The sequence below is a fragment of the Stigmatopora argus genome, chromosome 1 (genome assembly GCF_051989625.1).
Source record: "Stigmatopora argus isolate UIUO_Sarg chromosome 1, RoL_Sarg_1.0, whole genome shotgun sequence".
Lineage (NCBI taxonomy): Eukaryota > Metazoa > Chordata > Actinopteri > Syngnathiformes > Syngnathidae > Stigmatopora > Stigmatopora argus.
Window position 1 is genome coordinate 7,090,348 of NC_135387.1, and position 22,062 is coordinate 7,112,409.

Below are 22,062 nucleotides of genomic sequence, written 5' to 3' on the forward strand. Positions count from 1 at the left end.
TGATTATGCATTATTATTTATTGATTATTTATCTGTTCGTTTGTCTGTTATCTGTAAACTTCCCTACTTCTTTATGTTGTTGACTACTTATTTATTTATTGATGATTTATTTAATGGTTATTGTTATTATTTATTTGTCTGTTTGTTTGTTGTTGTTATTGTGGTGGGGCTTTAAATCTCATGATATAGTAGGTACGTACTTGTATCATGACAATCAATCATTCAATTCAATTTAAATTACGACTTTCCGGTCCCCTTTACGGCTCGTGGTTTTGCGACAGTTTTCAAAACCGGAAACGTCGGGGTTTGCTGGTGGCATTTCTCAACATTTGCTCCATTGGACACGTCAAATCGAACGTATTGTCTTGGATCAACCCTGATACTTTGTGAGTGTCATGTATCGTTTTTTGAAAGAATATGAAAGCAAGAAAAACGACGGAGTGTCGTCGCCTTTCCTTTCTACTCCTTGGTACGTAGTCGAGCTAATATAGCCAACCTGACATCAGCGAAGGCACTCGGTAACATGCAGTTGCTCATTGACTTTTTAACTGGATAAACTCGTGACGCCCAAGGATTCGAGCTTTCGGTACCTTAAAAGCAAATAATGTGGCTACAACAACGACTGAAGGGGCTGCCCGGCTTGTTATCAAGCAGCTGGGCGAGAAGACTTCTCATCGGACTACTCATCTTCCTTATTTTTTACTGGTATCTTGGACCAGACCGGAGCTGGAGGATCTTTGGTGGCTCATCCGTGCCGGGCGGTTTGGCTGGACTTTGCCTACAGGCGGAAATTCACAGATGGAAGTCGATTATGGACCGTGGGGAGGGTTTATACAGGGTCCATACAGCTCTGGAAATGCGAGACACGCCCTTCGTATCTGGTAATGGCCATATTTTAATTGACACTAATTCTAACAAACTCTGGGTGGCATCATCTTCACAGCCCGGTTCGGCTCCGGTTCATCAGACTGAGTACGCCCCTATTGTCGGTGTCCATTTGGAGGGGGAGAAGACGGAAGCGCGGGCGTCCATGATGTGGTTCCGAAAAGGATCCGTGCTGTCGGTCCGATGCGCCTCCCCTGTGTCCGTGCAGTCATCCCGGGAATGCGTCACCATCAGAGAGGAGTTTGTCGCCCACAGGAGTCGACACAATGTCTACCTTCAGAGGATCCACATAAACAACCCTTCCGACAAGTCGGCCAGCATCGAGATTTCCTACAACGCTCTCAACCTCCGCAAGTTCTCCACCATTCTGGAGAAATTGGAGGACAGGGAAATCATGTTCTCCTCAGGGACAGTCCCATTAGAGAAGAACCTCATGATGCTGTTAGTGGTAGTCACCAAAAAGCTCAACAACAGGATCCAGGTTTTTCCAAAAACGGAGTACACGGACAATATACTGTCTGTTGTGAGGACTTCAGAGCCCATCGAACCGTCCAAGCTGGATGAGACGTTTGCCCGCCTCCGGGAATCAGCCAGAAAGGAGCTCGGGGAGCTCCTGAAGACAAATGTGGATGATCTGATCGTTGACCACCAGAAGGCCTGGATGGATCTCTTCACTTCAGGTAACCTTTTTCAAGAACGTTATGTTAACTCTTTGCTATTGCAATTCACCGACCTCATGGCGATAGAATGCTGATTCTTTGGAAACCTACACTTTTTATTTTTTACAGAAAAATTACAAAAAAACATCTCGTGGCTTTGTATTTATCCAGGCACCATAGATTTGTGTTGTATGGTGATTTATCACACCCCAGTTATCTGATTAGAGGCCTATAAGGCTGTTCCACTATATTCATTAGTGAAATATCAACACTAGTGTTCAATAATGTATTTTTAAACTGTTAGGATAATATTATAGTGCTAATTGCACTAATTACGTTAATTGTTATAAAAATATTTCTTTGCCAACAAGCATTTTTTTTGCATTCGATTGAATGAGAAATGATGCATATGTATTTTCATACTTAATACCTTGAGATACAAGCGTAATGTGTTCCGGGACCGAGCTCATATGTCAATTTACTCGTATCTCAAATCAATTTTTTCCCGTATAAAATAACTAAATACAAATTAATCTGTTCCCACCCTCTGAAAAATCACTTAAAAATAGGATATTACAATGGTAAAACATGTTTTTAATTATTCTAATTCACCAGCTAGGCAAAGTAACAAATACCTATTTAGTGGTTATGATCTGCAATAAAATGTGTCATTATATTATTGTGTACAGTATTGTATGGAGTTCTTACCTTTGAGATAACGGCAGAGGAGACTTGACACGTTCGTTTCGCTACACTTTTGTGACACTACGTAACATAACATAAACATTAAATTTAACTTAAATGAACTTCGAATACTATACACACACACACACACACACACACACACTTAAAAATACCATCTCTCAGCTGGTTGCTTTACTTTCAAGTCTTTACAGATTCCGCTAACTGTTTCTCCTTTATCCATATTTTAAAAAAGCCCCTCCCTCTCGTCATGAATATCCCTGCGCAGCTTGAAAAAGACCACCTTGAGGCCGCATCATCATATACTCGTATGTCAAATTTGTCTTGTATTTCAGGACGAAAATTGGCTCGGAATTTTCCTCGTATCTCAAATTTCTCGTAAGTTGGGATGCTCTTGTGTCAAGGTATTACTGTACGTTACTTTTTTTGTGAGCACTTTTCCCTTCTCTGTTCATAAACGGGAAGTATCATGACTCGTGTGCTTTTTAAAACAGGTTTTAAGTCGACCAGTTTTCTGGTAGAACAATATCGGGTTGTCTAAATCAGGTATCTCAAACTCAGTTTATCTGGGGTCGCTTGAGAAAGACTGAATGAGTGTGGAATGCAAATATTCCACAAAAAAACTTTCAAATATTCAATAAAATATATAAAATATAAAAAAATACAAGTAATCCAAACTGATGAACAAGCTGAGTTCTTTTTTTTTTCCTACCCTTTTTGACCTTCCGACCCCAAAAGTGAATAGAGACCCAAACCCCAAGACATGAGGAGCTGAGTACATAACCTCAACTTCCATAGGGTTCGTCTTCATAGGTGTCAAACTCAAGGCTCATGGGCCACATCTGGCCTGCCACATCATTTTTCGTGCCCTGTGAAAGTGAATCAGGTACATCGGACGGACTTCATGATCCTCACTAAAATTAGATGAATGAGTTTTTTAAAATCCTGCGAAAATGTAATTTTATTTTTTTACATTAAAAAAAGAATAAAGAACATTTTTAAAAATGAATGAGTAATGTTTTTTTCTATTTAAAAAAATTAATGAAATAAGAAAATGCTTTCTATGGAATACTCATACCTCGATTATCGCGGTTAATGTGGACCAGACATGGCCGCGATAAACGAAAAACTGCGAAGTAGGGTCACCTCTATTTAAGAAAAAAAAAAGATTTATTTTTTTGCTTCTGGTTACGAGTTTCAGCGTGGATTTTCACATTTTTATGTACTTAAAATAAATATTTAAAAAAAATCCTTCAGTGCTGAGTTCTAGTAGCAAGCGGAAGACAGGGGAGTTGCTTCCGCTTGCGAGTTTCAGCGTGGATTTTCACATTTTTATGAACTTTAAAAAGAATGACATTTTAAAAAAAAAATCCCTAGAAAAAATCTGCGATGTAGTGAACCCATGAACGTTGAAGCGCGAAATGGCGAGGTATTACTGTAGATAATAAAGAAGAAATAATGCTAAAAAAGTGACATTAGCCTGAGCTAGGTTGTTCAAGAGTGCTTATGAAATTCAGTTTGAGACCCCCGGTCTATAAATCAAGTCAGGCTCTTGGAAACTCCCCTCTTGGCTTCTCTGTGCAGGCGTGGAGATGAAAAAGATCACAGACACCAACACGCCGTCGAGCCGAACGGTCAACGCCACCCTCTACTACATCCTGTCCTGCTCGAGGGCCCCCCAGCTGGAGCGTCGGCTGAGCAACGAGGAGCGCGCCCGCCTGGAATCCAGCCTCAACTACGCCGACCACTGCTTCAGCGGCCACGCCACCATGCACGCCGAGAACCTCTGGCCCGAGCAGCTGAGCGGCACTGCGCAGATCTTGCAGCTGGTCACGCTTTGGACCCTGACCCTGCAGAAGCGAGGCTGTAAAGCCCTGGTGGCGGCCGGCGCCCATGGAGCCATGCAGGGCATGGTGCTCAGCTTCGGCGGGCTCCAGTTCACCGAGAACCACCTGCAGTTCCAGGCCGACCCGGACGTGCTGCACAACAGCTACGCCCTGAGGGGGATCCGCTACAACCGAGACCTCATCAACTTGGCCGTGTTGCCCGACTCGGAGGGGAAACCGTTCCTCCACGTCTTGGTCAAACCCCAGGAGAAGCCCGTCAAGCTGTACGCCTGCGAGGCCGGCTGCCTCAACGAGCCCGTGGAGCTGACGTCGGAGGTCAAAGGTCACACCTTCCCTGTCATGGTGACCCAGCCTATCACCCCACTGCTCTATTTCTCCACCGACTTGCGCCACCTGCAGGACCTGCGCCACACGCTGCACCTCAAGGCCATCCTGGACCATCAGGAACACATGGCCAACAGGTACCCGGGCCTGCCCTTCCTCTTTTGGTTCAGCGTGGCCTCGCTCATCACGCTCTTTCACCTTTTCCTCTTCAAGCTCATTTACAATGAGTACTGTGGCCCCACCGCCAAGCCCCTCTTCAGGAGCAAGGTGTAACATTGCACCTCTGCGACATGAAATGATTGCAAACTGATTTTAATTTTAATTTGTGCGTGGGTGGCCCGCGTTTTCAGCGGTCTGCTGCTCACGGGGCTCGATTTCATACGTCGAACCCGTCGGGCGCCACCGACAATGCTGCAAGTCCAATCGAATTTGATTGGGGCTCAGTCGAAATGGTTTAGGCTTCAACGGGGGCCAATTGAGTTAAAGGTGCGTCAGACCTCCCGGGCAAAATGGATTGGACGGGCGGTATTGTCAGAGGCAGCCGCGATGAGTTAAAGGAGTGCACTGTAAAAGTTGATTGAAATCGTTACTTAAATCAATTTAAAATGCACTGTGTTTCAATTCAGTAATGCGAAAATGTGGTTGGCTTGGACAAACCTGGATATGTTAACAAAAAAGAGCAACAAATTCATAAAGCAAAACCAGAGTCTCCGTTTTGATTGACTCAAAACTGCCCCTCATGGTGCCAGAACCATATACATTCATGTTTGTCGATGTAAAATGGGTCCAAATGGATGTACCCTCTTAAATTCGATGCACACCCACTGACACCTTGCCACGTTTTGACATTTCTTTCTTTGCTGTGTGTTGATGTTTTATAATGAATCATTCGATTAAATTAACAAGAAATGACCTGTTTGTCTCTTATTATGTTGTTATAGCTGGGAAGCCTCACAAATCAGCACAGTTTTCCATGTCATCTACTCAAAGTACAATAATACCTTGAGATACGAACTTAATGTGTTCCGGGACAGAGCTTATATGTGAATTTACTCGTATCTTAAATCAAATTTCCCATAGAAATGAACTAAATACAAATTGATCCGTTCCCACCCTCTGAAAAAAATACCTAAAACAGGATATTACAATGGAAAAACATTGTTTTATTTTTTCTAATTAACCACCTACTCACAAAGTAACAAATACCTATCTGGTGGTTATGATCTTAAATACTAAAATGTGACATTATTAAGTACAGACAGACGATAGCGCAGAGTGCACGGAGGAGGAAGAGAGAAAGGACAGAAGAGAGACTTGAAATTTGTTTGTAACAAACTTTAAATTTAACTTAAATGAACTTAGATTACTATACACAGACACTTAAAAATAGGTTTTAATCTTAAGTTACACTAAATTCAAACCTTGTGCGATTTCTTTTTTCTGGGGGATTTTTTTTGTGGAAGTTCATAATGTGAAAACCCATGCTGAAACTCGCAAGTGGAAGCTACTCCCCTGTCCTCCGCTTGCTACTTGTAATTTTTTTAATTTATTTCTTCTAATTCGCCATCTATTAACAAAGTAACACATAACTAGTGGTTTAATAGTAATAAAATGTGTTCAATAGAACTAAAATTAGACAGATTTCACGGAGGGGAGAGAGAGTCACAGAGAGGGCGGGGTATCGGGGGGCTTTCCACGACAATGCACTCGTAACCGAACAAACAAATTTAATTTAACTTGGATTAATATAGTATACGGACACACTCAAACATATGTTTAATGTAACTTTACACAATACTGAATTCTAATTTTTTTTTACATTTTTATACCTTCGTTCTGGCTGGGTTAGCTGTTTGCCACGCCTCCACCCTCACATTCGCTATCGATGGGCTGTTTGCTGTTGTATTCCCTTCAAAATATTCCGAAAATGATGCACACAAATGTCCTCACAATAGGATAACGCACGACCACTTGCCAACCAGAAGTAGTCTTGAATGAGCGATCGCGGGAGCTAACAGGCTAAGGAAGGAAAAAATGCAACAGCTCAGCCTACCCACGTATTGATTGTGGGTAATGAAGTTTTATTCTGAGAAAGGGTGCCATTGGCTATCGGTGTTGTATGCACGAGTATACTTCATTACCCAGAAAGCCCTCTTTTTGTCCGTGCATGCTCGTTGTGCGTTTTCTGGTCCATGTGTAGGAGAAACTCGTGTGAAGAAACCGTTCAGTGCTCGTAGATATCTGTTATACACGAAAGAGATGTGGCAAAAAAGACAGTGCGCTACAATGATAAACAGCCTCTCATGTCTTGGGTACCTGGCTTTGTCGCATCTCGAAATTTTTCTCGTATCTAAAGCTAATTATTTGCTCGAAATTTTCCTCGTATCTCGAGCATCTCGTAGGTAGAGCTCCTCGTATGTAGAGATGCCACTGTATTTTTTTTTTAAATTTTTATGTCTGGTCTACATTAACCGCGATAATCGAGGGATTTCTGTACTTGAACTTTTTAAAAATATATTGTCCAGCCTTCGTTGTCACAGCAGTGATCGTAGCATTTATTTGATTAAGACAATGCAGCAGGACAGAAAAAAAACGTTTCAGGGAGACCAAGAGAAAGAAGGAAAGTCTCAGGGCTCCAATCAATTCAGCCCTTGGAGCCGGGCTTGAGGCCGGCGAAGGGTTTGGAGTTGCGCAGCGAGGCGCAAATCTCCTGCAGGAAAGCCACCACGTTGAGATCCTTGTCCGACTTCTTACCGTCCAGGATGACCACTAGCGTGAAATGCGGCTCGGGCCGAGCCAGGTAATAAGTGCTCTGCACCTTGTCGTCGTAAAAGTGTACCACCTTGTCTGGGGCATTGAGCTCGGCGGCGCGGTCGCCCATCATCATCACCACGTTGGGCCAGTGCGCCAGCGGGCGCTCCCCCGACGGCAGCGACACCACGGCGGGGAACTGCTCGACGCCCTTGGGGGCCTCGCGGTACGAGCGCGGGTGGTGATAGCCGTGGCCTTGGAAGCTGGCCGAGCCGCGGTTGTCGAACACCAGCGAGACGCTGCCCCCGTCGTGCTTGCGCACAAACGAGCAGATCTTGCCGTGGTAGTCGGGCGCGGTGCGCGCCGTCAAGGCCCGCATGTCGGCCGGCGGCGTCTGCCGGCTCAGCGCCTCGTGGAAGTAGAAGCTGAACTTGGCCAGGAGGGCCGCGTGAAAGCGCTGCAGCCATACGTACAGATGCGGCGGCGGCGGGACGCTTTTCTGGGACTGACCGCCGAAAAGATGCTTTCGCGTCTCCTTCTGCCTCTGGAAGAGCTGACCCCACGCTGCCAGTTTGGCGGCGGCGCCGTGCAGACTGAGCAGCGAGGGTAGGAATCGCCACTCGGACACCTGCGCCTGGCAGCGCAGCAACTGCGTCGCCACGTCCGTCTCCGTCCGGAAACTTTCCTCCAAGCGGCTCAGGATCGGGTGGTGGAACTTGGAGCTGTACTTGTGCGTGACGGCGTCCAGCGCGGCCACCAGGGCCTCGCTGTTGACGTTCTTCTGGCCGGCCAGCGCGTGCATCTTCTCGTAGAGCTCGGCCATTTCCACGCGGGCCTGTGCGAAGTGGCAAAGCTGCTCGGCCAGGTGGCACAGCAGCTCCTCCAGGTAGGACGCCGGCTGGCCGTGACGCCCCGACGCCACCACCTTGCGCAGCTCGTTGTGAAGAGACGTGTAGATGGTCCGCGTGGAATCCTTGCGGCTGAAGAACGACTGACCCCCCATTTTCTGTCCCAGGAAGGTCATGTTGTGGTAAGCCTTCTCGGCAGCGGCCAGGTGGGCCATGGCGGCCAGCAACGCCGTCCACACGGCGCCGGAGCTGCGGCTGCTGTTGTCCTTCTCTTTCTCCACGTAATCCTTGGCGCGGTCGAAGGAGAACATGCCCAGCTGCGTGAAGAAGCTTTCCAAGATGGCCTGCTCACGGGGGACGGGTCGGAGCAGTTCCTCACCCCTCGCCGACTCCGCCATGGTCTGTCATATACATACAAAGTATATGTTCAACAATCTATAGCCTAATTGACATTATTCACAGTAATCGTGTTCTTTTCCTTTATCATTCAAGTGTTGTATTTGTTGTTACACACCCCATGCGTATCTTGAAACACAGTGTGCTCACTACTACACTCTAGTGGTCAAAATAGGTAAACGAATCACACCCACTTATATTCAAAACTAACGCCCACTTTGGACTGCGGGAGGGGGACCTTTAAATGGGGTCAGAACACGAAAGTCATTTGTCATTTCTCTTGCAAATAAACGATGTACTGATAACTGACCTGGTATCCATTTTCTATATTCCTTGTCTTTATCAAATAAAACCTCCAGGACAAAAAAGAACACGTGGCGTTGTAAGTACGAGGTCGAAAAGAAACAAACGCCACTTTTCTTTTCCTGTCGTGTCTAGACAATCTCCTTCTTTTATGATATACCAGGATCCTATATTTTCTGGTAAAAGCTATAATGGCGTATTTAAACGTTACCGTTTTGTTTGTATTGCTGTTTTGATTTCCGTTTTGTTGTACTCCGTGCATAATGAATACATATCCGTTCTGGCTAGTAGAAAAGATTGGAGCAATGGACGTTTATTCATTCTCTTGTTATTCGAAACGGCATCTTTCCTTAGCATTTTTATAAATTGAACAAAAATATCCTCCACGTACCCGTCGCCTGGATCGACTAGTAAAGTTCCGGTGTGAAAAGTAGGACACTGACCACCATCTTGTGTTGATATCAACACGACGGCAAACTCAAAGGGACAAAACACAAATCGTCGGAACGCGATTGAAAATTCATGAAGACCTACGTCATCTCATTTCATTTTCTGAACCGCTTTATCCTCACTAGGATCGCGGGGGGTGCTGAAGCATATCCCAGCTGATTTCGGGCCAGAGGCGGGGGACACCCTGAATCGGTGGCCAGCCAATCACAGGGCACAAGGAGACAAAGAAGGACAACCAATCACGCTGACACTCATACCAAGGGGGCAATCTAGAATGTCCAATCAACCTACCATGCATGTTTTTGGAATGTGGGAGGAAACCGGAGTACCCGGAGAAAACCGACACATGCAAACTCCACACAGTTGGACTGACCTGGATTTGAACCCAGGTCCCCCAGTGTGAGGCCACCCACCTATGTCATATCAGGGTTTTTAAAATTAATTCTAAAAAAGAGGCAGCCCGGTGGAGCGAGTGGTTAGCACGTCGCCCTCACAGCTCTAGGGTCAAGTCCAGGTCGGTCCACCCGTGTGGAGTTTGCATGTTCTCCCCGGGCCTGTGTGGGTTTCCTCCGGCCGGGTACTCCGGTTTCCTCCTCCATTCCAAAAACATGCATGGTAGACTGATTTGACACTCTAAATTGCCCCTAGGTTCGAGTGTGAGCGTGAATGGTTGTCCGTCTCCTCGTACCCTGCGATTGGCTGGCCACCGATTCAGGGTGTCCACCGCCTCTGGCCCGGAGTCAACTGGGATAGGCTCCGACACCCCCCACGACCCTAATTAGGAGGAAGCGTTTCAGAAAATGAGATGAGATTCTAAAAAGAAGGTATCTATTCTACCCATTTCTAGAGCAGATCAGAAAACACAACAAAAGTTTATTTTCTAATTTTAAAAAAATGTAAATATATTTACATTACCACAATAATTCCAATTCCAAAAACACACCTAGACAATAGATCATTTGACAATATAATCCCCATGAAAGCCTGTTTTCTGCAAAGATACTGTATTCATCACTGAAATACGCTTAGGAGTTGAACAAGATTGACAAATGATCACAACTATAACCTAATGACTATATTGTGACAGTCGGCTGATACTGACGGCGATAGACATCTAATTCATCTGAAGTGGGAGGACTGGCAGTAAAGATTAAATGTTCATTCACTTTAAGACCTGTGGTTTAAACGGGCAGGACTGTACTTATGGAAAAACTCATTAAATTTACAGCAGAAGGGTGATTGGACACCCCATACATGGACTTTTACTCCTACCTCTACTACAAGTACTAAATACATGTATTTCTACTACCAGTATTTTTGATTATGGGGGTATTTTTGGGTCACTAACTGTTGATATCAGGTAAGTTCTTGATTATTTTGGGTAATTTCTTTCCGATGCTATTAGAATTGACAGTTTTAGCTGTCATTGGCATCAACATTGATTCCGTAGACCTCTTTGGTATTGACAGTGATAGACGTCTTTGGAGTTGGACATTGCCCCTTTGGCTTTGACCATTGGGCATTGCTAAGCGCGGATTCAAATTTCACACATTTTCTAATTGAAAAAATAATCTTTTTAATAAAACACATGAAATGTTTTGGAATTGGAAGTTTAAATCCCACATGCTTTGCAAATAGTGACCGAGATTTGATGTGTTTCAAATCTAACTGGAGCGAAATTCCTCTAAAACATTATCAGAAAAACAGATTTTGGCATAAATGTCTGCTACTAGTGCATAATGGATAAAAAAGAGCAAACCGATTGAGGGTTTGTCAGCCTACAAATCTACAAAAACTCACAAATGGATGAAAAAATCTATTCTGATTTTGTTGAACAGCTCCAAGATTCCAGTGTGCATCACTTAATTCTAAAGCAAAAATGTAAAAAATGTGATGATTTTTAACTTATACTTGGTACTCGGATGTTTGGTCGCCCGGACGTTTGGTCGCCCGGACGTTTGGTCGCCCGGACGTTTGGTCGCCCGGACGTTTGGTCGACCGGACGTTTGGTCGACCGGACGTTTGGTCGCCCGGACGTTTGGTCGCCCGGACGTTTGGTCGCCCGGACGTTTGGTCGCCCGGACGTTTGGTCGCCCGGACGTTTGGTCGCCCGGACGTTTGGTCGCCCGGACGTTTGGTCGCCCGGACGTTTGGTCGCCCGGACGTTTGGTCGCCCGGACGTTTGGTCGCCCGGACGTTTGGTCGCCCGGACGTTTGGTCGACCGGACGTTTGGTCGCCCGGACGTTTGGTCGCCCGGACGTTTGGTCGCCGGACGTTTGACAACATGACAGAGTTTACTGTTGAAACCAGCTCTCAAAATTATATTCATGAGAGAGAGTTTAATATCTAAATATCTACTGTTAAAACCAGCTCTCAAAATTATATTCATGAGAGAGAGTTTAATATCTAAATATCTACTGTTGAAACCAGCTCTCAAAATTATATTCATGAGAGAGAGTTTAATATCTAAATATCTACTGTTGAAACCAGCTCTCAAAATTATATTCATGAGAGAGAGAGTTTAATATCTAAATATCTACTGTTGAAACCAGCTCTCAAAATTATATTCACCCGGGCGACCAAACGTCCGGGCGACCAAACGTCCGGGCGACCAAACGTCCGGCGACCAAACGTCCGGCGACCAAACGTCCGGTCACGATTGGCTTTCATTGACACCAGTGAAACATGACGTTACAAGAATAAAATATCAATTGCTTCCATTTGAAAGGAGCTATAAGTCTTTGAGCATTCCAATTTGGGCAGCAATCTTCAGTGCGGGTCCCAGTTTGATGTTCATGGCCCCCATGAGATGGTCCTCCTTCAGCAGGAGGAGAGCCTGACCGTCGATTTCTTGCGAACGAAAGCCCTCCGCAATCTCCACGCAACCTGGCAAAGACCACGCGATACGAATGAGAAGAAAGAAAATACGTCCAGTGAAAGCAAGTGGATGGAAAAAGTGACATGTCCGACCTGGTAGAGAGCAGATGAAGACGTAAACTTCGTCTACATTCCACTGGCCGGGGTCCCTCGGGATTTGGGGCCCTCGTGCCTGAGCACCCCGCTGGCGGTCTTGAGTATAGACGGCCAAGTCTGAACATTGGCTGGATTCTCCTTGTGCAGGTTGCGTCAAGTGACCAGGAGAGTTCCACATGCAGGAAGACATCTGAAACAGAACATTTTAAATTTAAATTTAAAAACCACCATTCATTGACAGTTAACATAGACAAACCAGAGAATAGTTTACCAATTTACCGATCAGCCGATCGATCTGCTGATATTGCAAAGTCCGACAAAATGTGATTATGATTCGATGTATTTCATGCGATCAAATGTACAAACTAGAGGAGCACTTTCAGAGCAGCATTTTTGTGCCAACTCCCTTTAAATATGCCGTTATCGCTAAAGTCTAACCTATTTTTCTCACCTGCATGAACTTTGATTTCATTAACCCACAAAAGCTTTTGTTTCACATTAAAAACATTTCCTGGAAGTTTGATATTTCCTTCATTTATTCTTGAGTTATCACAAAAAAGATTTCTGATCTCGACTTAATTACCCCAAAATTGAATCACCTCATTCAATTCTCATTTACTCATTCAAACTTTACCGTAAGTTAGTACAGTAATACCTTGACATACAAGTGCCGCGACATAGGAGGAATTTGAGATACGAGTAAAATTCCAAGCAAATATTTACCTTGAGATACGCGACAAATTTTGCGATACGAGCATTCGAGACAGCCGCAAGAGGCTGCTTATGATTTCAGCGCACTGTCTTTTTCTCCCTTGTGCAAAGATCTCTACGAGAACTGGGCGGAGCTTGGCATTGTTTTTCCCCAGTTTTTTTTTGCGTTAGTCAGGGCAGCATTAAGGGAAACACAATGGTTCCAAAGCAAGCCGGTGCAATAAAGGGTAGGGCGAAGAAAAGGCGTATGATGACAATCGATATTAAGCACAAAATAAAGGAAACATTTGAACGGTATTACACGTGACAGAGCTGGCTCGCCAATACATATGAAGAAGCAGGAAGTTCGACCCGAAAGCCGCGGTGGAATACATGAACCTCTTTGCCTTGGTTATTGCACAAAAAGGTTTACATTTAGTGTAACGTAAGATTAAAACAGTTTTTAAGTGTGTGTGTATAGGAATCTAAGTTCATTTACGTTAAATTTAAAGTTTATATTAGGTTACAAGCGCATCTGGCAAGTCTCTCTCTCTCTTTCTCTCTCCCATCCGTAAACTCCCCGTTGTATTGAATGTCTCATTTTATTATTAAACATCATAACCACTAGTTATTTGTTACTCTGTTAGTAGGTAGATGTTGAATTACAACCAATAAAAATGTTTTCCATTGTAATATCCTGTTTTTTGGTGTTTTTTTCAGAGGGTGGGAAAAAAATAATTTGTGTTTAGTTATTTTAAATGGGAACAATTGATTTGAGATACGAGTAAATCGACATACGAGCTCAGTCCCGGAACGCATTAAGCTCGTATCTCAAGGTATGACTGTAGTGTGTGTTGATGTATCGATTGTTATGTAGTACTCAAATGTATACTCTCACCAGCCTATAACCCTTTTGAGTTTATTTACACTGATCATGTATCTTGTTTGTATTTTCACTCAAATCACGCAAGTATTCACTTAATACACAACTGCTCCTTTGTCCTGAACATTCCACATTTATCTTGGAACTCATAATTATTGCTCGTTGGGTATAGTCGTCTAGGAAGGCAGGAGATACCGTATTTTCACACCTATAGGGCGCACTTAAGTCTAAAATTTTCTCTAAAATGGTCGATGCGCCCAATCGGTCGGTGCGTTTTGTCTGTGCACTAAACTCAATTTTTGTATGGCCCTGACCGCTTGCATGACTGGTTTTTCTTGTCGGCACGCTACTTATTGCGATCAACCCAGCGGACGTCCACCCTAAAAATAGCCTCCCCGCGCATTCCAAGCATTACGGTAAATCCATTCAAAACATCCCAGGGGAGTGGCAAGGCATTTGACATCTGTGTACTTGCAGCGCTTTTAACTCTCAAAAACACTCTCAATACTTAAAGAAACAGCATATCAGAGCTATACAGAGGAAATGCCTGGCGTAAATAAAACACGATTTGGAATGAATTGTCGATGCCGATATAACAGCCAGGAGAATCAACGGCTTGGGAGTGATCCATGTCGCGAGTTACAATGGATTGTGGATGACTGGGCTCAAGTGTCGGCCAAAGTTGTATTCATGTTCCCGGAATACAAAACTCTGACTGTCAGTGGAGCCTAGCATGTTAAACACCGAACTCTTTATATCAGGGTGTACCTTTGACCTCAATTATCAAACTATCAAACTTAGTTTTGCTCGTGGTGTCTTTAAAAAGAACACGCTAGTGCCAAGCCTAACATACGCTAGCGGCTAGCATAACATACGGCAGCCTAGTGTCATGTTAGCGCCTTATCGGACGAGGCGTCCAATGTATTGACAAAAAACAGAAAAATTTACCCGGAAATGAGACTGCGCCCTAACACACGGTGCGTTTTATAGGTGTGACAATACGGTATTTCAACTTTGGCCTGAAGGATCCTGCCATTATTCTCAATGCCTGAGTGATAGGACAAGTTAATTACCAAAACTAGCTAGCCAGAGGAAATAACCCCATATTTGGAAAGTTTCTTCTAAACTGGAACAAACCCACTAATATTCAAATTAATGCCCACTTTTCCCTGCTGATAAAAGGCTATATAAACAGGAGTCAGATATCGAGGAGACGTCGCTCCTGCAATAAAGCCACGCTGATTTATGAGAACTGACCCCGAGTCTCAGTATGTCTGTTTTCCAACCCCCCCAGAACAAAAAAACGAGCATGTGGCGTTGTAGGAACAAGATAAAAACGAAACAATGCTAATACGATCCAAGTCGATTTATTGTTAAACTCCTAATTCTATCGCTGTGTTAATATCTTGAAAATTATAAGCAGCTGAATTTGACTCCTGCCCCACCTTGTGTTTAGCCCCCAGACAAGAATTTTTGGGCGTTTCGGTCAGTTGTCTTTCTTTCTTCGAGTCCTCTGGGGTGGATTTTCGATTCGGGAAGAGTCCCGTTCTTTTCGTGCATCCAATATTGTGTCTAGGAACAAAAACGTAGAAGGTTTGAGCAATTGAAACAATAGTTGGCATCTGTTATACCCTCTGATACAGTATTGGGATTATTAGTCTAGAAACTATCATTTAGGTAGAACGAAGGCATGAGGGCAAAGAGGACCAATCAGATTGTACTCTATTACCTTTTTGCACATAGCGTTGAACAGAACCTCTTAGACTTTCTGAAGACATACGCAAAGTCCACCTTGCCACAAAGCTCACAGGTAAGCATGGGCTCTTGTCGACCCTTTGAATCTAATGAAACATGACATGTGATGAAGCCTACTACGACTGTTTAGTGCAGTCGATGAGTCAATGATACCCTTTGGCGAAAGCCCGTTCATTCTTGAGTCAGACGCGTGTCTCCTGAGGCAATCAACTGAGAAAGAAGGATGTTCCACCTGTAGACATAAAAAAAAACTCCAAGATTTGTTTCACCCTAAAAATACACAGAGCCGTGAGTCCAAGTCATTATGCTTGGGCTTTGTGTTCAAATTACCAGACCCAGGTTTCACATGTGCTGTGACCAGTAACTGCTTCAATGAATGAAATTTCATGAAATAGTTCATATTTAAAGAGAACATAATCTGGTGTATTTTGGTTTCAGGATTTTTTTTTATTTTAATTTTATTTTTTTTATGAATGAGCTCATTCTGGGCCTTGTGGCGCGAGTGGTTAGCGCGTCGGCCTCACGGCTGTGGGGTCCTGGTTTCAAATCCAGGTCAGTCCACCTGTGTGGAGTTTGCATGTTTTTCCCGGGCCTGCGTGGGTTTCCTGCGGGTACTCTGGTTTCCTCCCACATTCCAAAAACATGCATGGTAGGCTGATTGGACACTCTAAATTGCCCCTAGTTATGGGTGTGAGTGTGCATGGTTGTTTGTTTCCTTTTGCCCTGCGATTTGCTGGCCACCAATTCAGGGTGTCCTCCGCCTCTGGCCTGGAGTCAGCTGGGATAGGCTCCAGCACCCCCAGCGACCCTAATGAGGATAAAGCGGTTCAGAAAATGAGATGAGATGGAAGTTGTGCCAATGAAAAAGTGCTAAACAAGCCTGCATTCAAAGGAAGATTTGCCTTCCACCAACAGTTACACAACCAATATTATGAATAAAATTGTTTATTTTTTTACATTAAAGTTTTTTCAAATGTATCACCAAAAAGGAATTTTGCAATGATTCAATTGCAGTCCATGCAAATGAGTTTGATTTTCTTGGTGTGCGTATTACTTTTGTTCTTCATGTTTTTCCTATTGTTAAAAATGCACTTTGATTTTGTGTGGGCTGATTAGAAGGGCAAATGCCAGACTTTTTATGGCAGCAGCTAGTGGGAAGTCATTTGGCCCGGCGAAAAAAAAAAAAGTTTTGCTAAATGTAGTCCCCCCAGTGTTATTAAATAAAACTGTTTGTGTGACTCAAAGATTACTCACAGGGAAAGGCTCAGCACCCTCCTGGATAACAAAGCCCTCTATTAAGTGGGTCAGGATGTGTGATTTAAGTACAGACTGGGCTGGCTTGCGCTCTCGTTTGTGTTGGCTACTGTTTGTATTGCCATTCCCGGCGGTCATGACTGGAGCACAGGATGCCTGACAACACAAACACAATCACACCAATTCAAATGGGCAAAGAAATTCAAGTCAAACACACAAACAATTACCGTATTTTCTTGCATATTAGCCTCCCCTGCTCATAAGCCGTACCCTTAAAACTGCCTTAAAATCGTTGAATTTTACAATTTCTGTCGTATAAGACACCCCCGATTGACAATTTTCAATTCCTTATTCATGGTTTAATACAGAGTACAAATGTATTACTTTGACAGGAAAATCCTGAGAAAAATCATCGCACGTGGTATTTCTGAGATACTCTATGAATTGAAGGCCCCCCGAAAGGGTGTTGCCTGCACGTAGACAAATTCAAAAAGGAAGTCACGTGAGCAGTACAACCAGGAAATGTGTCCGTAGCGGTCTAGTTTGTCATCCCTAGGTAAGATGGCGGTGCCTCGAGTGGGCAATGGCAGGCACAAGTTTTCACGTTTTATGCAAGATACGGTTTATTTTTTTCCTTGAACTTCATTCATAGACTTTAAAATAAATTGTGTTTATTGTTTTATCTGTTTATCTTTTCTCTATTTTGAAATAAATGACCGTATTGGCCACAATGCTTAGCGTTATGGCATTTCATCTTTGTCACCTTGCAGTTTCATGCATGTCAAGTCTAATTTGTGGGCATATAAGCCGTACTCTTGATTCAGTCATCATTTTTTGAGCGACAAATATGGCATATATGCGAGAAAATACGATACTTTGGCTAGCATGACTCCAGATCAATGTTCCCTCTAAGCTGCGCGTGTGCGCAATTGCGCACTACTCTCATTTTCTCTGCGCAGCAGCAATCATATGGCGCGCAGTAAATAAAATCCTAACTTTTTTTTTTTACCCCTTCCCCCATGATGGCGCCGTTTAAGCGGCAGCCAGTGGCAGTAGCTCTGTCCACTCTTATGTTTTTCATGTTTTACAGCATGTTTTACATGAAAAATTAGCGGGAACATTGACATGCACCTGCTTGTGGCAGGTGTGATACTGGTGTGCCCATAGCGAGCAATGATGATGTCGTGACTGGATGATTCGCCCAAAGACGTTTTGCCGACGGACGTTTGACAGACGGACAGGTCGCCGAATGAACGTTCGTTCAAACAGCGTTTAATGATTAAATACAAATACTAGTATTTGTTAGTTTAATGATTAAATACAAATACTAGTATTTGTTAGTTTAATGATTAAATACAAATACTAGTATTTGTTAGTTTAATGATTAAATACAAATACTAGTATTTGTATTTAATCATTAAACGTTGTTTTCAGCTGGATTTGGCCGAATTTGAGAGCATTTTGAGCCGTTTGGCGAATGGACGAATATGGACGTTTTTTTGCCTCCATCACGACATCATCGCGACATTTTACCGAGGAATTCACTTCCCTGGGCTCGGTTCTAATGTCCAAAGAGCTCCAGTATTTGTATTTAATCATTAAACGCTGTTTTCGGCTGGATTTGACCAAATTTGAGAGCATTTTGAGCCGTTTGGCGAATGGACGTATATAGACGTTTTTTTGCCTCCATCGCGACATTTTACCGAGGAATTCACTTCCCTGGGCTCAGTTCTAATGTCCAAAGAGCTTCAGTATTTGTATTTAATCATTAAATGCTGTTTTAGGATGGATTTGACCCGATTGCTGTCGTTTTACGGCTCGGTTCTGCTACATCTGCCCGCCCAAGAGTGCTTATTCCCGGGCTCCCATGCCCGCCCAAGAGTGCTTATTCCCGGGCTGCCATGCCCGCCCAAGAGTGCTTATTCCCGGGCTGCCATTGATGGTAGAATAACATTGATTTTTACTATAATTTGGACAACGCCGGCGGCGGGCCGGATTAAAAATCCTAACGGGCCGTATATGGCCCGCGGGCCGAGGTTGAAAAACATGTACACACACGATCCGGGGGCGGGGCGAGCGCGCGAATCCCGTTTCGGCGAAACCTCCGTTCGGCGGAACGTCCATTCGGCGACCTGCCCGTCTGTCAAACGTCCGTCGGCGAAACGTCTTTAGGCGAATCATCCGAGTACCGATGATGTCGCTCACACTGGTACTCAGTGCGCTCAGGGAGGTTGTCTTTCTGCCCAGACCAACGAAAAATTACAGGGAACATTGCTCCAGATGAAATAATGCATTGGCTGTTTATAGTTTTAAGAAGCAGCAGGACGACTCCTTGGCATGGGCTCGCTGTATTTTTTCTGAAAAGGCAGCTGTAAGTTGTTTTAAATACATAATTTGAAGTTGTTGAGAAGTTTGTTTATGTCCATGAATATGTGTGCTGTCTAGTTTAGCCTCCTTCTTACACTTGTGCATCTACACAAATAGAAAGGTTTTGCATGTTTGTTATTCATTTTAACACATTAATAAATAATTGTCTTACCATTTTCTCTATTTTTTGTGTATCTCACATCTTCCATACACAATTGGAACAAAATAGTTTTTTGAAATTTTTAACAGGTTTAGTTGGTAGTTTTTTTTAGGACAGTGGAACGAATTACAGAATTAAGATATAAACTACTGCTCTATTTATAAAAAATAATCCAAGTTACAAAACACGTTCTGGAACCAATTAGTTTCGTAAGGAGAGGTAGTATATTCATTTTCCAACAGTTCCCTCGTCCATTTTTTGCTTGTTCCAGTTAAAAGATAAAGCCCAGAGTAAAACAAAACTAAATTACAATAATATAAATCAGAAATTCGTGATCTAGTCTACTCCCAAAATAATAGTTTGTGAGAGCTTTATGTACTTGCTTTCAATGAATTGCCGTATAAATACTGACACACTAAGTTATATGACAGGCTACAAAAAAGCGTCAATGTAAAGGCATGGAAGATTAAATAACTATGCGCGATATGAAAAGATCACGTTATTAAAATTGCACTTACCGTTTATACATTCACGAATTTAAAAATCCGCTTAATGTACCCATTTACATGCTAAACATGACTCAAAATGCAGAAAAAGCTGCTGTAAACTATACGTCATTGCATAGAACTTTGAGGCGCGCATCTTCAGCACTTGATTTGGTACTTTTTTTTCTCGTCTCCTGCACGCGTGCAACGGGTATTAAATGACGAGAAAGCAGAAGTCGAATGCTCCGTTTCCCTCGGAACCCACCTTGGGACCACTTGGCCAAAGAGACGCTCTCCTCTGCCAGTTCAACAATGGGGAGTCCCAGGGAAGAGGACCCCTTTGTTCCACTGCTGCGGTCGACGTTTCATTCACTCGGGGTCCTTTCTCCGCCAACTCTACGCGAAGGTAGCCGAGCCAACTACGGCTCAAAGTAGTCCATCATTTGGCCTTATGGTGCATGAAAAGTGTAACCAAAGTTACTTTTCGAACGGGACGAAAGCAACACGACAACACTTGTATTGATTTACGTGCGCGTGCCGCATGCGTTCATAACAAACTGCTCCGCCAAGTGACGTATCCGCTATGAGCCTTCAAAATAAAAGAAACGATGAACTCAAACGCACTATGAGCCCAAGACACGATGAGGACGATGGGAATTGGTTAGAAAAGCCTGATTTAGAACGCGTGCTTGCTTTACAATGTGAAAATATAGTTTATTACTTATTGATTTTTTTTTAAATCAAAGGCCGGCCCGGCGGATGAGTGGTTACCACGTCGGCCTCACAGTGGGGGGCTTGGGTTCAAATCCAGGCCGGTCCACCTGTGTGGAGTTTGCATGTCCTCCCTGGACCTGTGTGGGTTTCTCTCCAAGTACTTTGGTTTCCTCCCACATTCCAAAAACATGCATGGTAGGCTGATCAAGAGAGAGAATTTTCATATATCTTTATAGATGTATGATAAATAAACCTCATCTCATCTCATCTTCTGAACCGCTTTATCCTGGAGCCTATCCCACCTGACTTCGGGCCAGAGGCGGGGGTACCATGAATTGGTGGCCAGCCAATCGCAGGGCACAAGGAGACAAACAACCATTCACTCTCGGACTCAATTTAGAGTGTCCACTCAGCCTACCATGCATGTATTTTGAATGTGGGAGGAAACCGGAGTACCTGGAGAAAACCCACGCAGGCCTGGGGAGAACATGCGAACTCCACACAGGTGGACCGACCTGGATTTGAACACAGGCCCCCCACTGTGAGGCCGACGTGCTAACCACTTATCCGGCGGGCCACCCTGATAAATAAACATGTTTTAAAATGTAAAAAAAGATACAGTAGGTTTTTTGTTTGTTTGAAATTGACTGCCGGTTAAGTGGTTAGCACGTCGGCCTCACAGTGGGGGGAACTAGGTTCAAATCCAGGTTCGGACCTTTCTGTGTGGAGTTTGCATGTTCTCTGTGGGCCTGCATGGGTTTTCTCCAGGTACTCCGGTTTCCTCCCACATCCCAAAGACATGCATGGTAGGCTGATTGGACACTCTAAAATTTCCCCCTAGGTATGAGTGTGAACGTGAATGGTTGTTCTGGCCTGAAGTCAGCTGGGATAGGCTCCAGCACCCCCCACGACCATAGTGAGGATAAAGCGGTTCAGAAAATGAGATGAGATGAATAATAGAAGATGACTTTTTACTGGTTTCCCCATGTTTTTTGTTTCCTAAAAATGTGAATATATATTTTTTAAATAAAAACACAAAATGAATAAAAATAAGTTTAAAAAACAAATTATTTTTCAAATAGAAAAAAGTTAAAAAATTTATGTCAGCAATGAATCCACAATCACAATAATCTTGGATTCATTTTTTTAAATTAGTCAATCCATGTTGGTAGTCATAGATGGTAGACAAAATGACCCGTAGCAACTTATAAAAAAACATCTCAGAAATGTAAAAAAGAAAAAGAAAAAAAGAAAAAGGAAAACACACATTGAATTTTTTATTGACATGATTTACATTTTCTTATATTGGTGTATAAATATAATGTTAGAAACTATTTATTGCCATCAATGGCACTGAAGACCATTGATTGCCATCCTTCACAGTCAAAATGGATTGGACATCAATCACCAAAAAAAACATTAAACAAAGGCTTCACCCGCGACCCTTGTGAGGATAAGCGGTTCAGAAAATAAATTTGAATGAACAAAGTATTCACCCTGCGGAAGCTTATTTCATTCAACTTAAAAAAAAAACCCTGGACATTTTTCATATTAATTTAATTTTGCGGTTCTTTTTTGAATGAATTATTTTTTGAAACCTCCGTTTTTCAAATTA

General features: G+C 43.4%; 3 protein-coding genes across 5 annotated transcripts; 1 reads left to right on the forward strand and 2 right to left on the reverse strand.

Moving 5' to 3' along the window:
• The first annotated feature begins 245 nt into the window (after positions 1-245).
• kiaa2013 (KIAA2013 ortholog) lies at positions 246-5,329 on the forward strand. Its single transcript, XM_077608118.1, has 2 exons — positions 246-1,565; positions 3,831-5,329. The coding sequence occupies exons 1-2, from the start codon at positions 605-607 to the stop codon at positions 4,688-4,690; spliced, it is 1,821 nt and encodes a 606-aa protein (XP_077464244.1). The 5' UTR covers positions 246-604; the 3' UTR covers positions 4,691-5,329.
• Positions 5,330-6,948: 1,619 nt separating this feature from the next.
• kics2 (KICSTOR subunit 2) lies at positions 6,949-9,321 on the reverse strand. 3 transcript variants are annotated; one of them, XM_077597045.1, is made up of 2 exons: positions 9,250-9,321; positions 6,949-8,417 (listed from the first exon to the last, which is right to left on the reverse strand). In XM_077597045.1, the coding sequence occupies exon 2, from the start codon at positions 8,412-8,414 to the stop codon at positions 7,062-7,064; it is 1,353 nt and encodes a 450-aa protein (XP_077453171.1). In that variant the 5' UTR covers positions 8,415-8,417; positions 9,250-9,321; the 3' UTR covers positions 6,949-7,061. The 3 variants fall into 3 exon arrangements, with proteins under 3 accessions (XP_077453171.1, XP_077453162.1, XP_077453154.1); XM_077597036.1 differs by having other exon boundaries at positions 9,107-9,252; XM_077597028.1 differs by lacking the exon at positions 9,250-9,321 and adding an exon at positions 8,927-9,088.
• Positions 9,322-11,760: 2,439 nt separating this feature from the next.
• LOC144075415 (polyhomeotic-like protein 2) lies at positions 11,761-20,285 on the reverse strand. The gene is made up of 7 exons (XM_077602393.1): positions 19,999-20,285; positions 16,722-16,877; positions 15,621-15,699; positions 15,442-15,553; positions 15,158-15,284; positions 12,137-12,329; positions 11,761-12,052 (listed from the first exon to the last, which is right to left on the reverse strand). The coding sequence occupies exons 2-7, from the start codon at positions 16,857-16,859 to the stop codon at positions 11,898-11,900; spliced, it is 804 nt and encodes a 267-aa protein (XP_077458519.1). The 5' UTR covers positions 16,860-16,877; positions 19,999-20,285; the 3' UTR covers positions 11,761-11,897.
• Between the last annotated feature and the right edge of the window lie 1,777 nt (positions 20,286-22,062).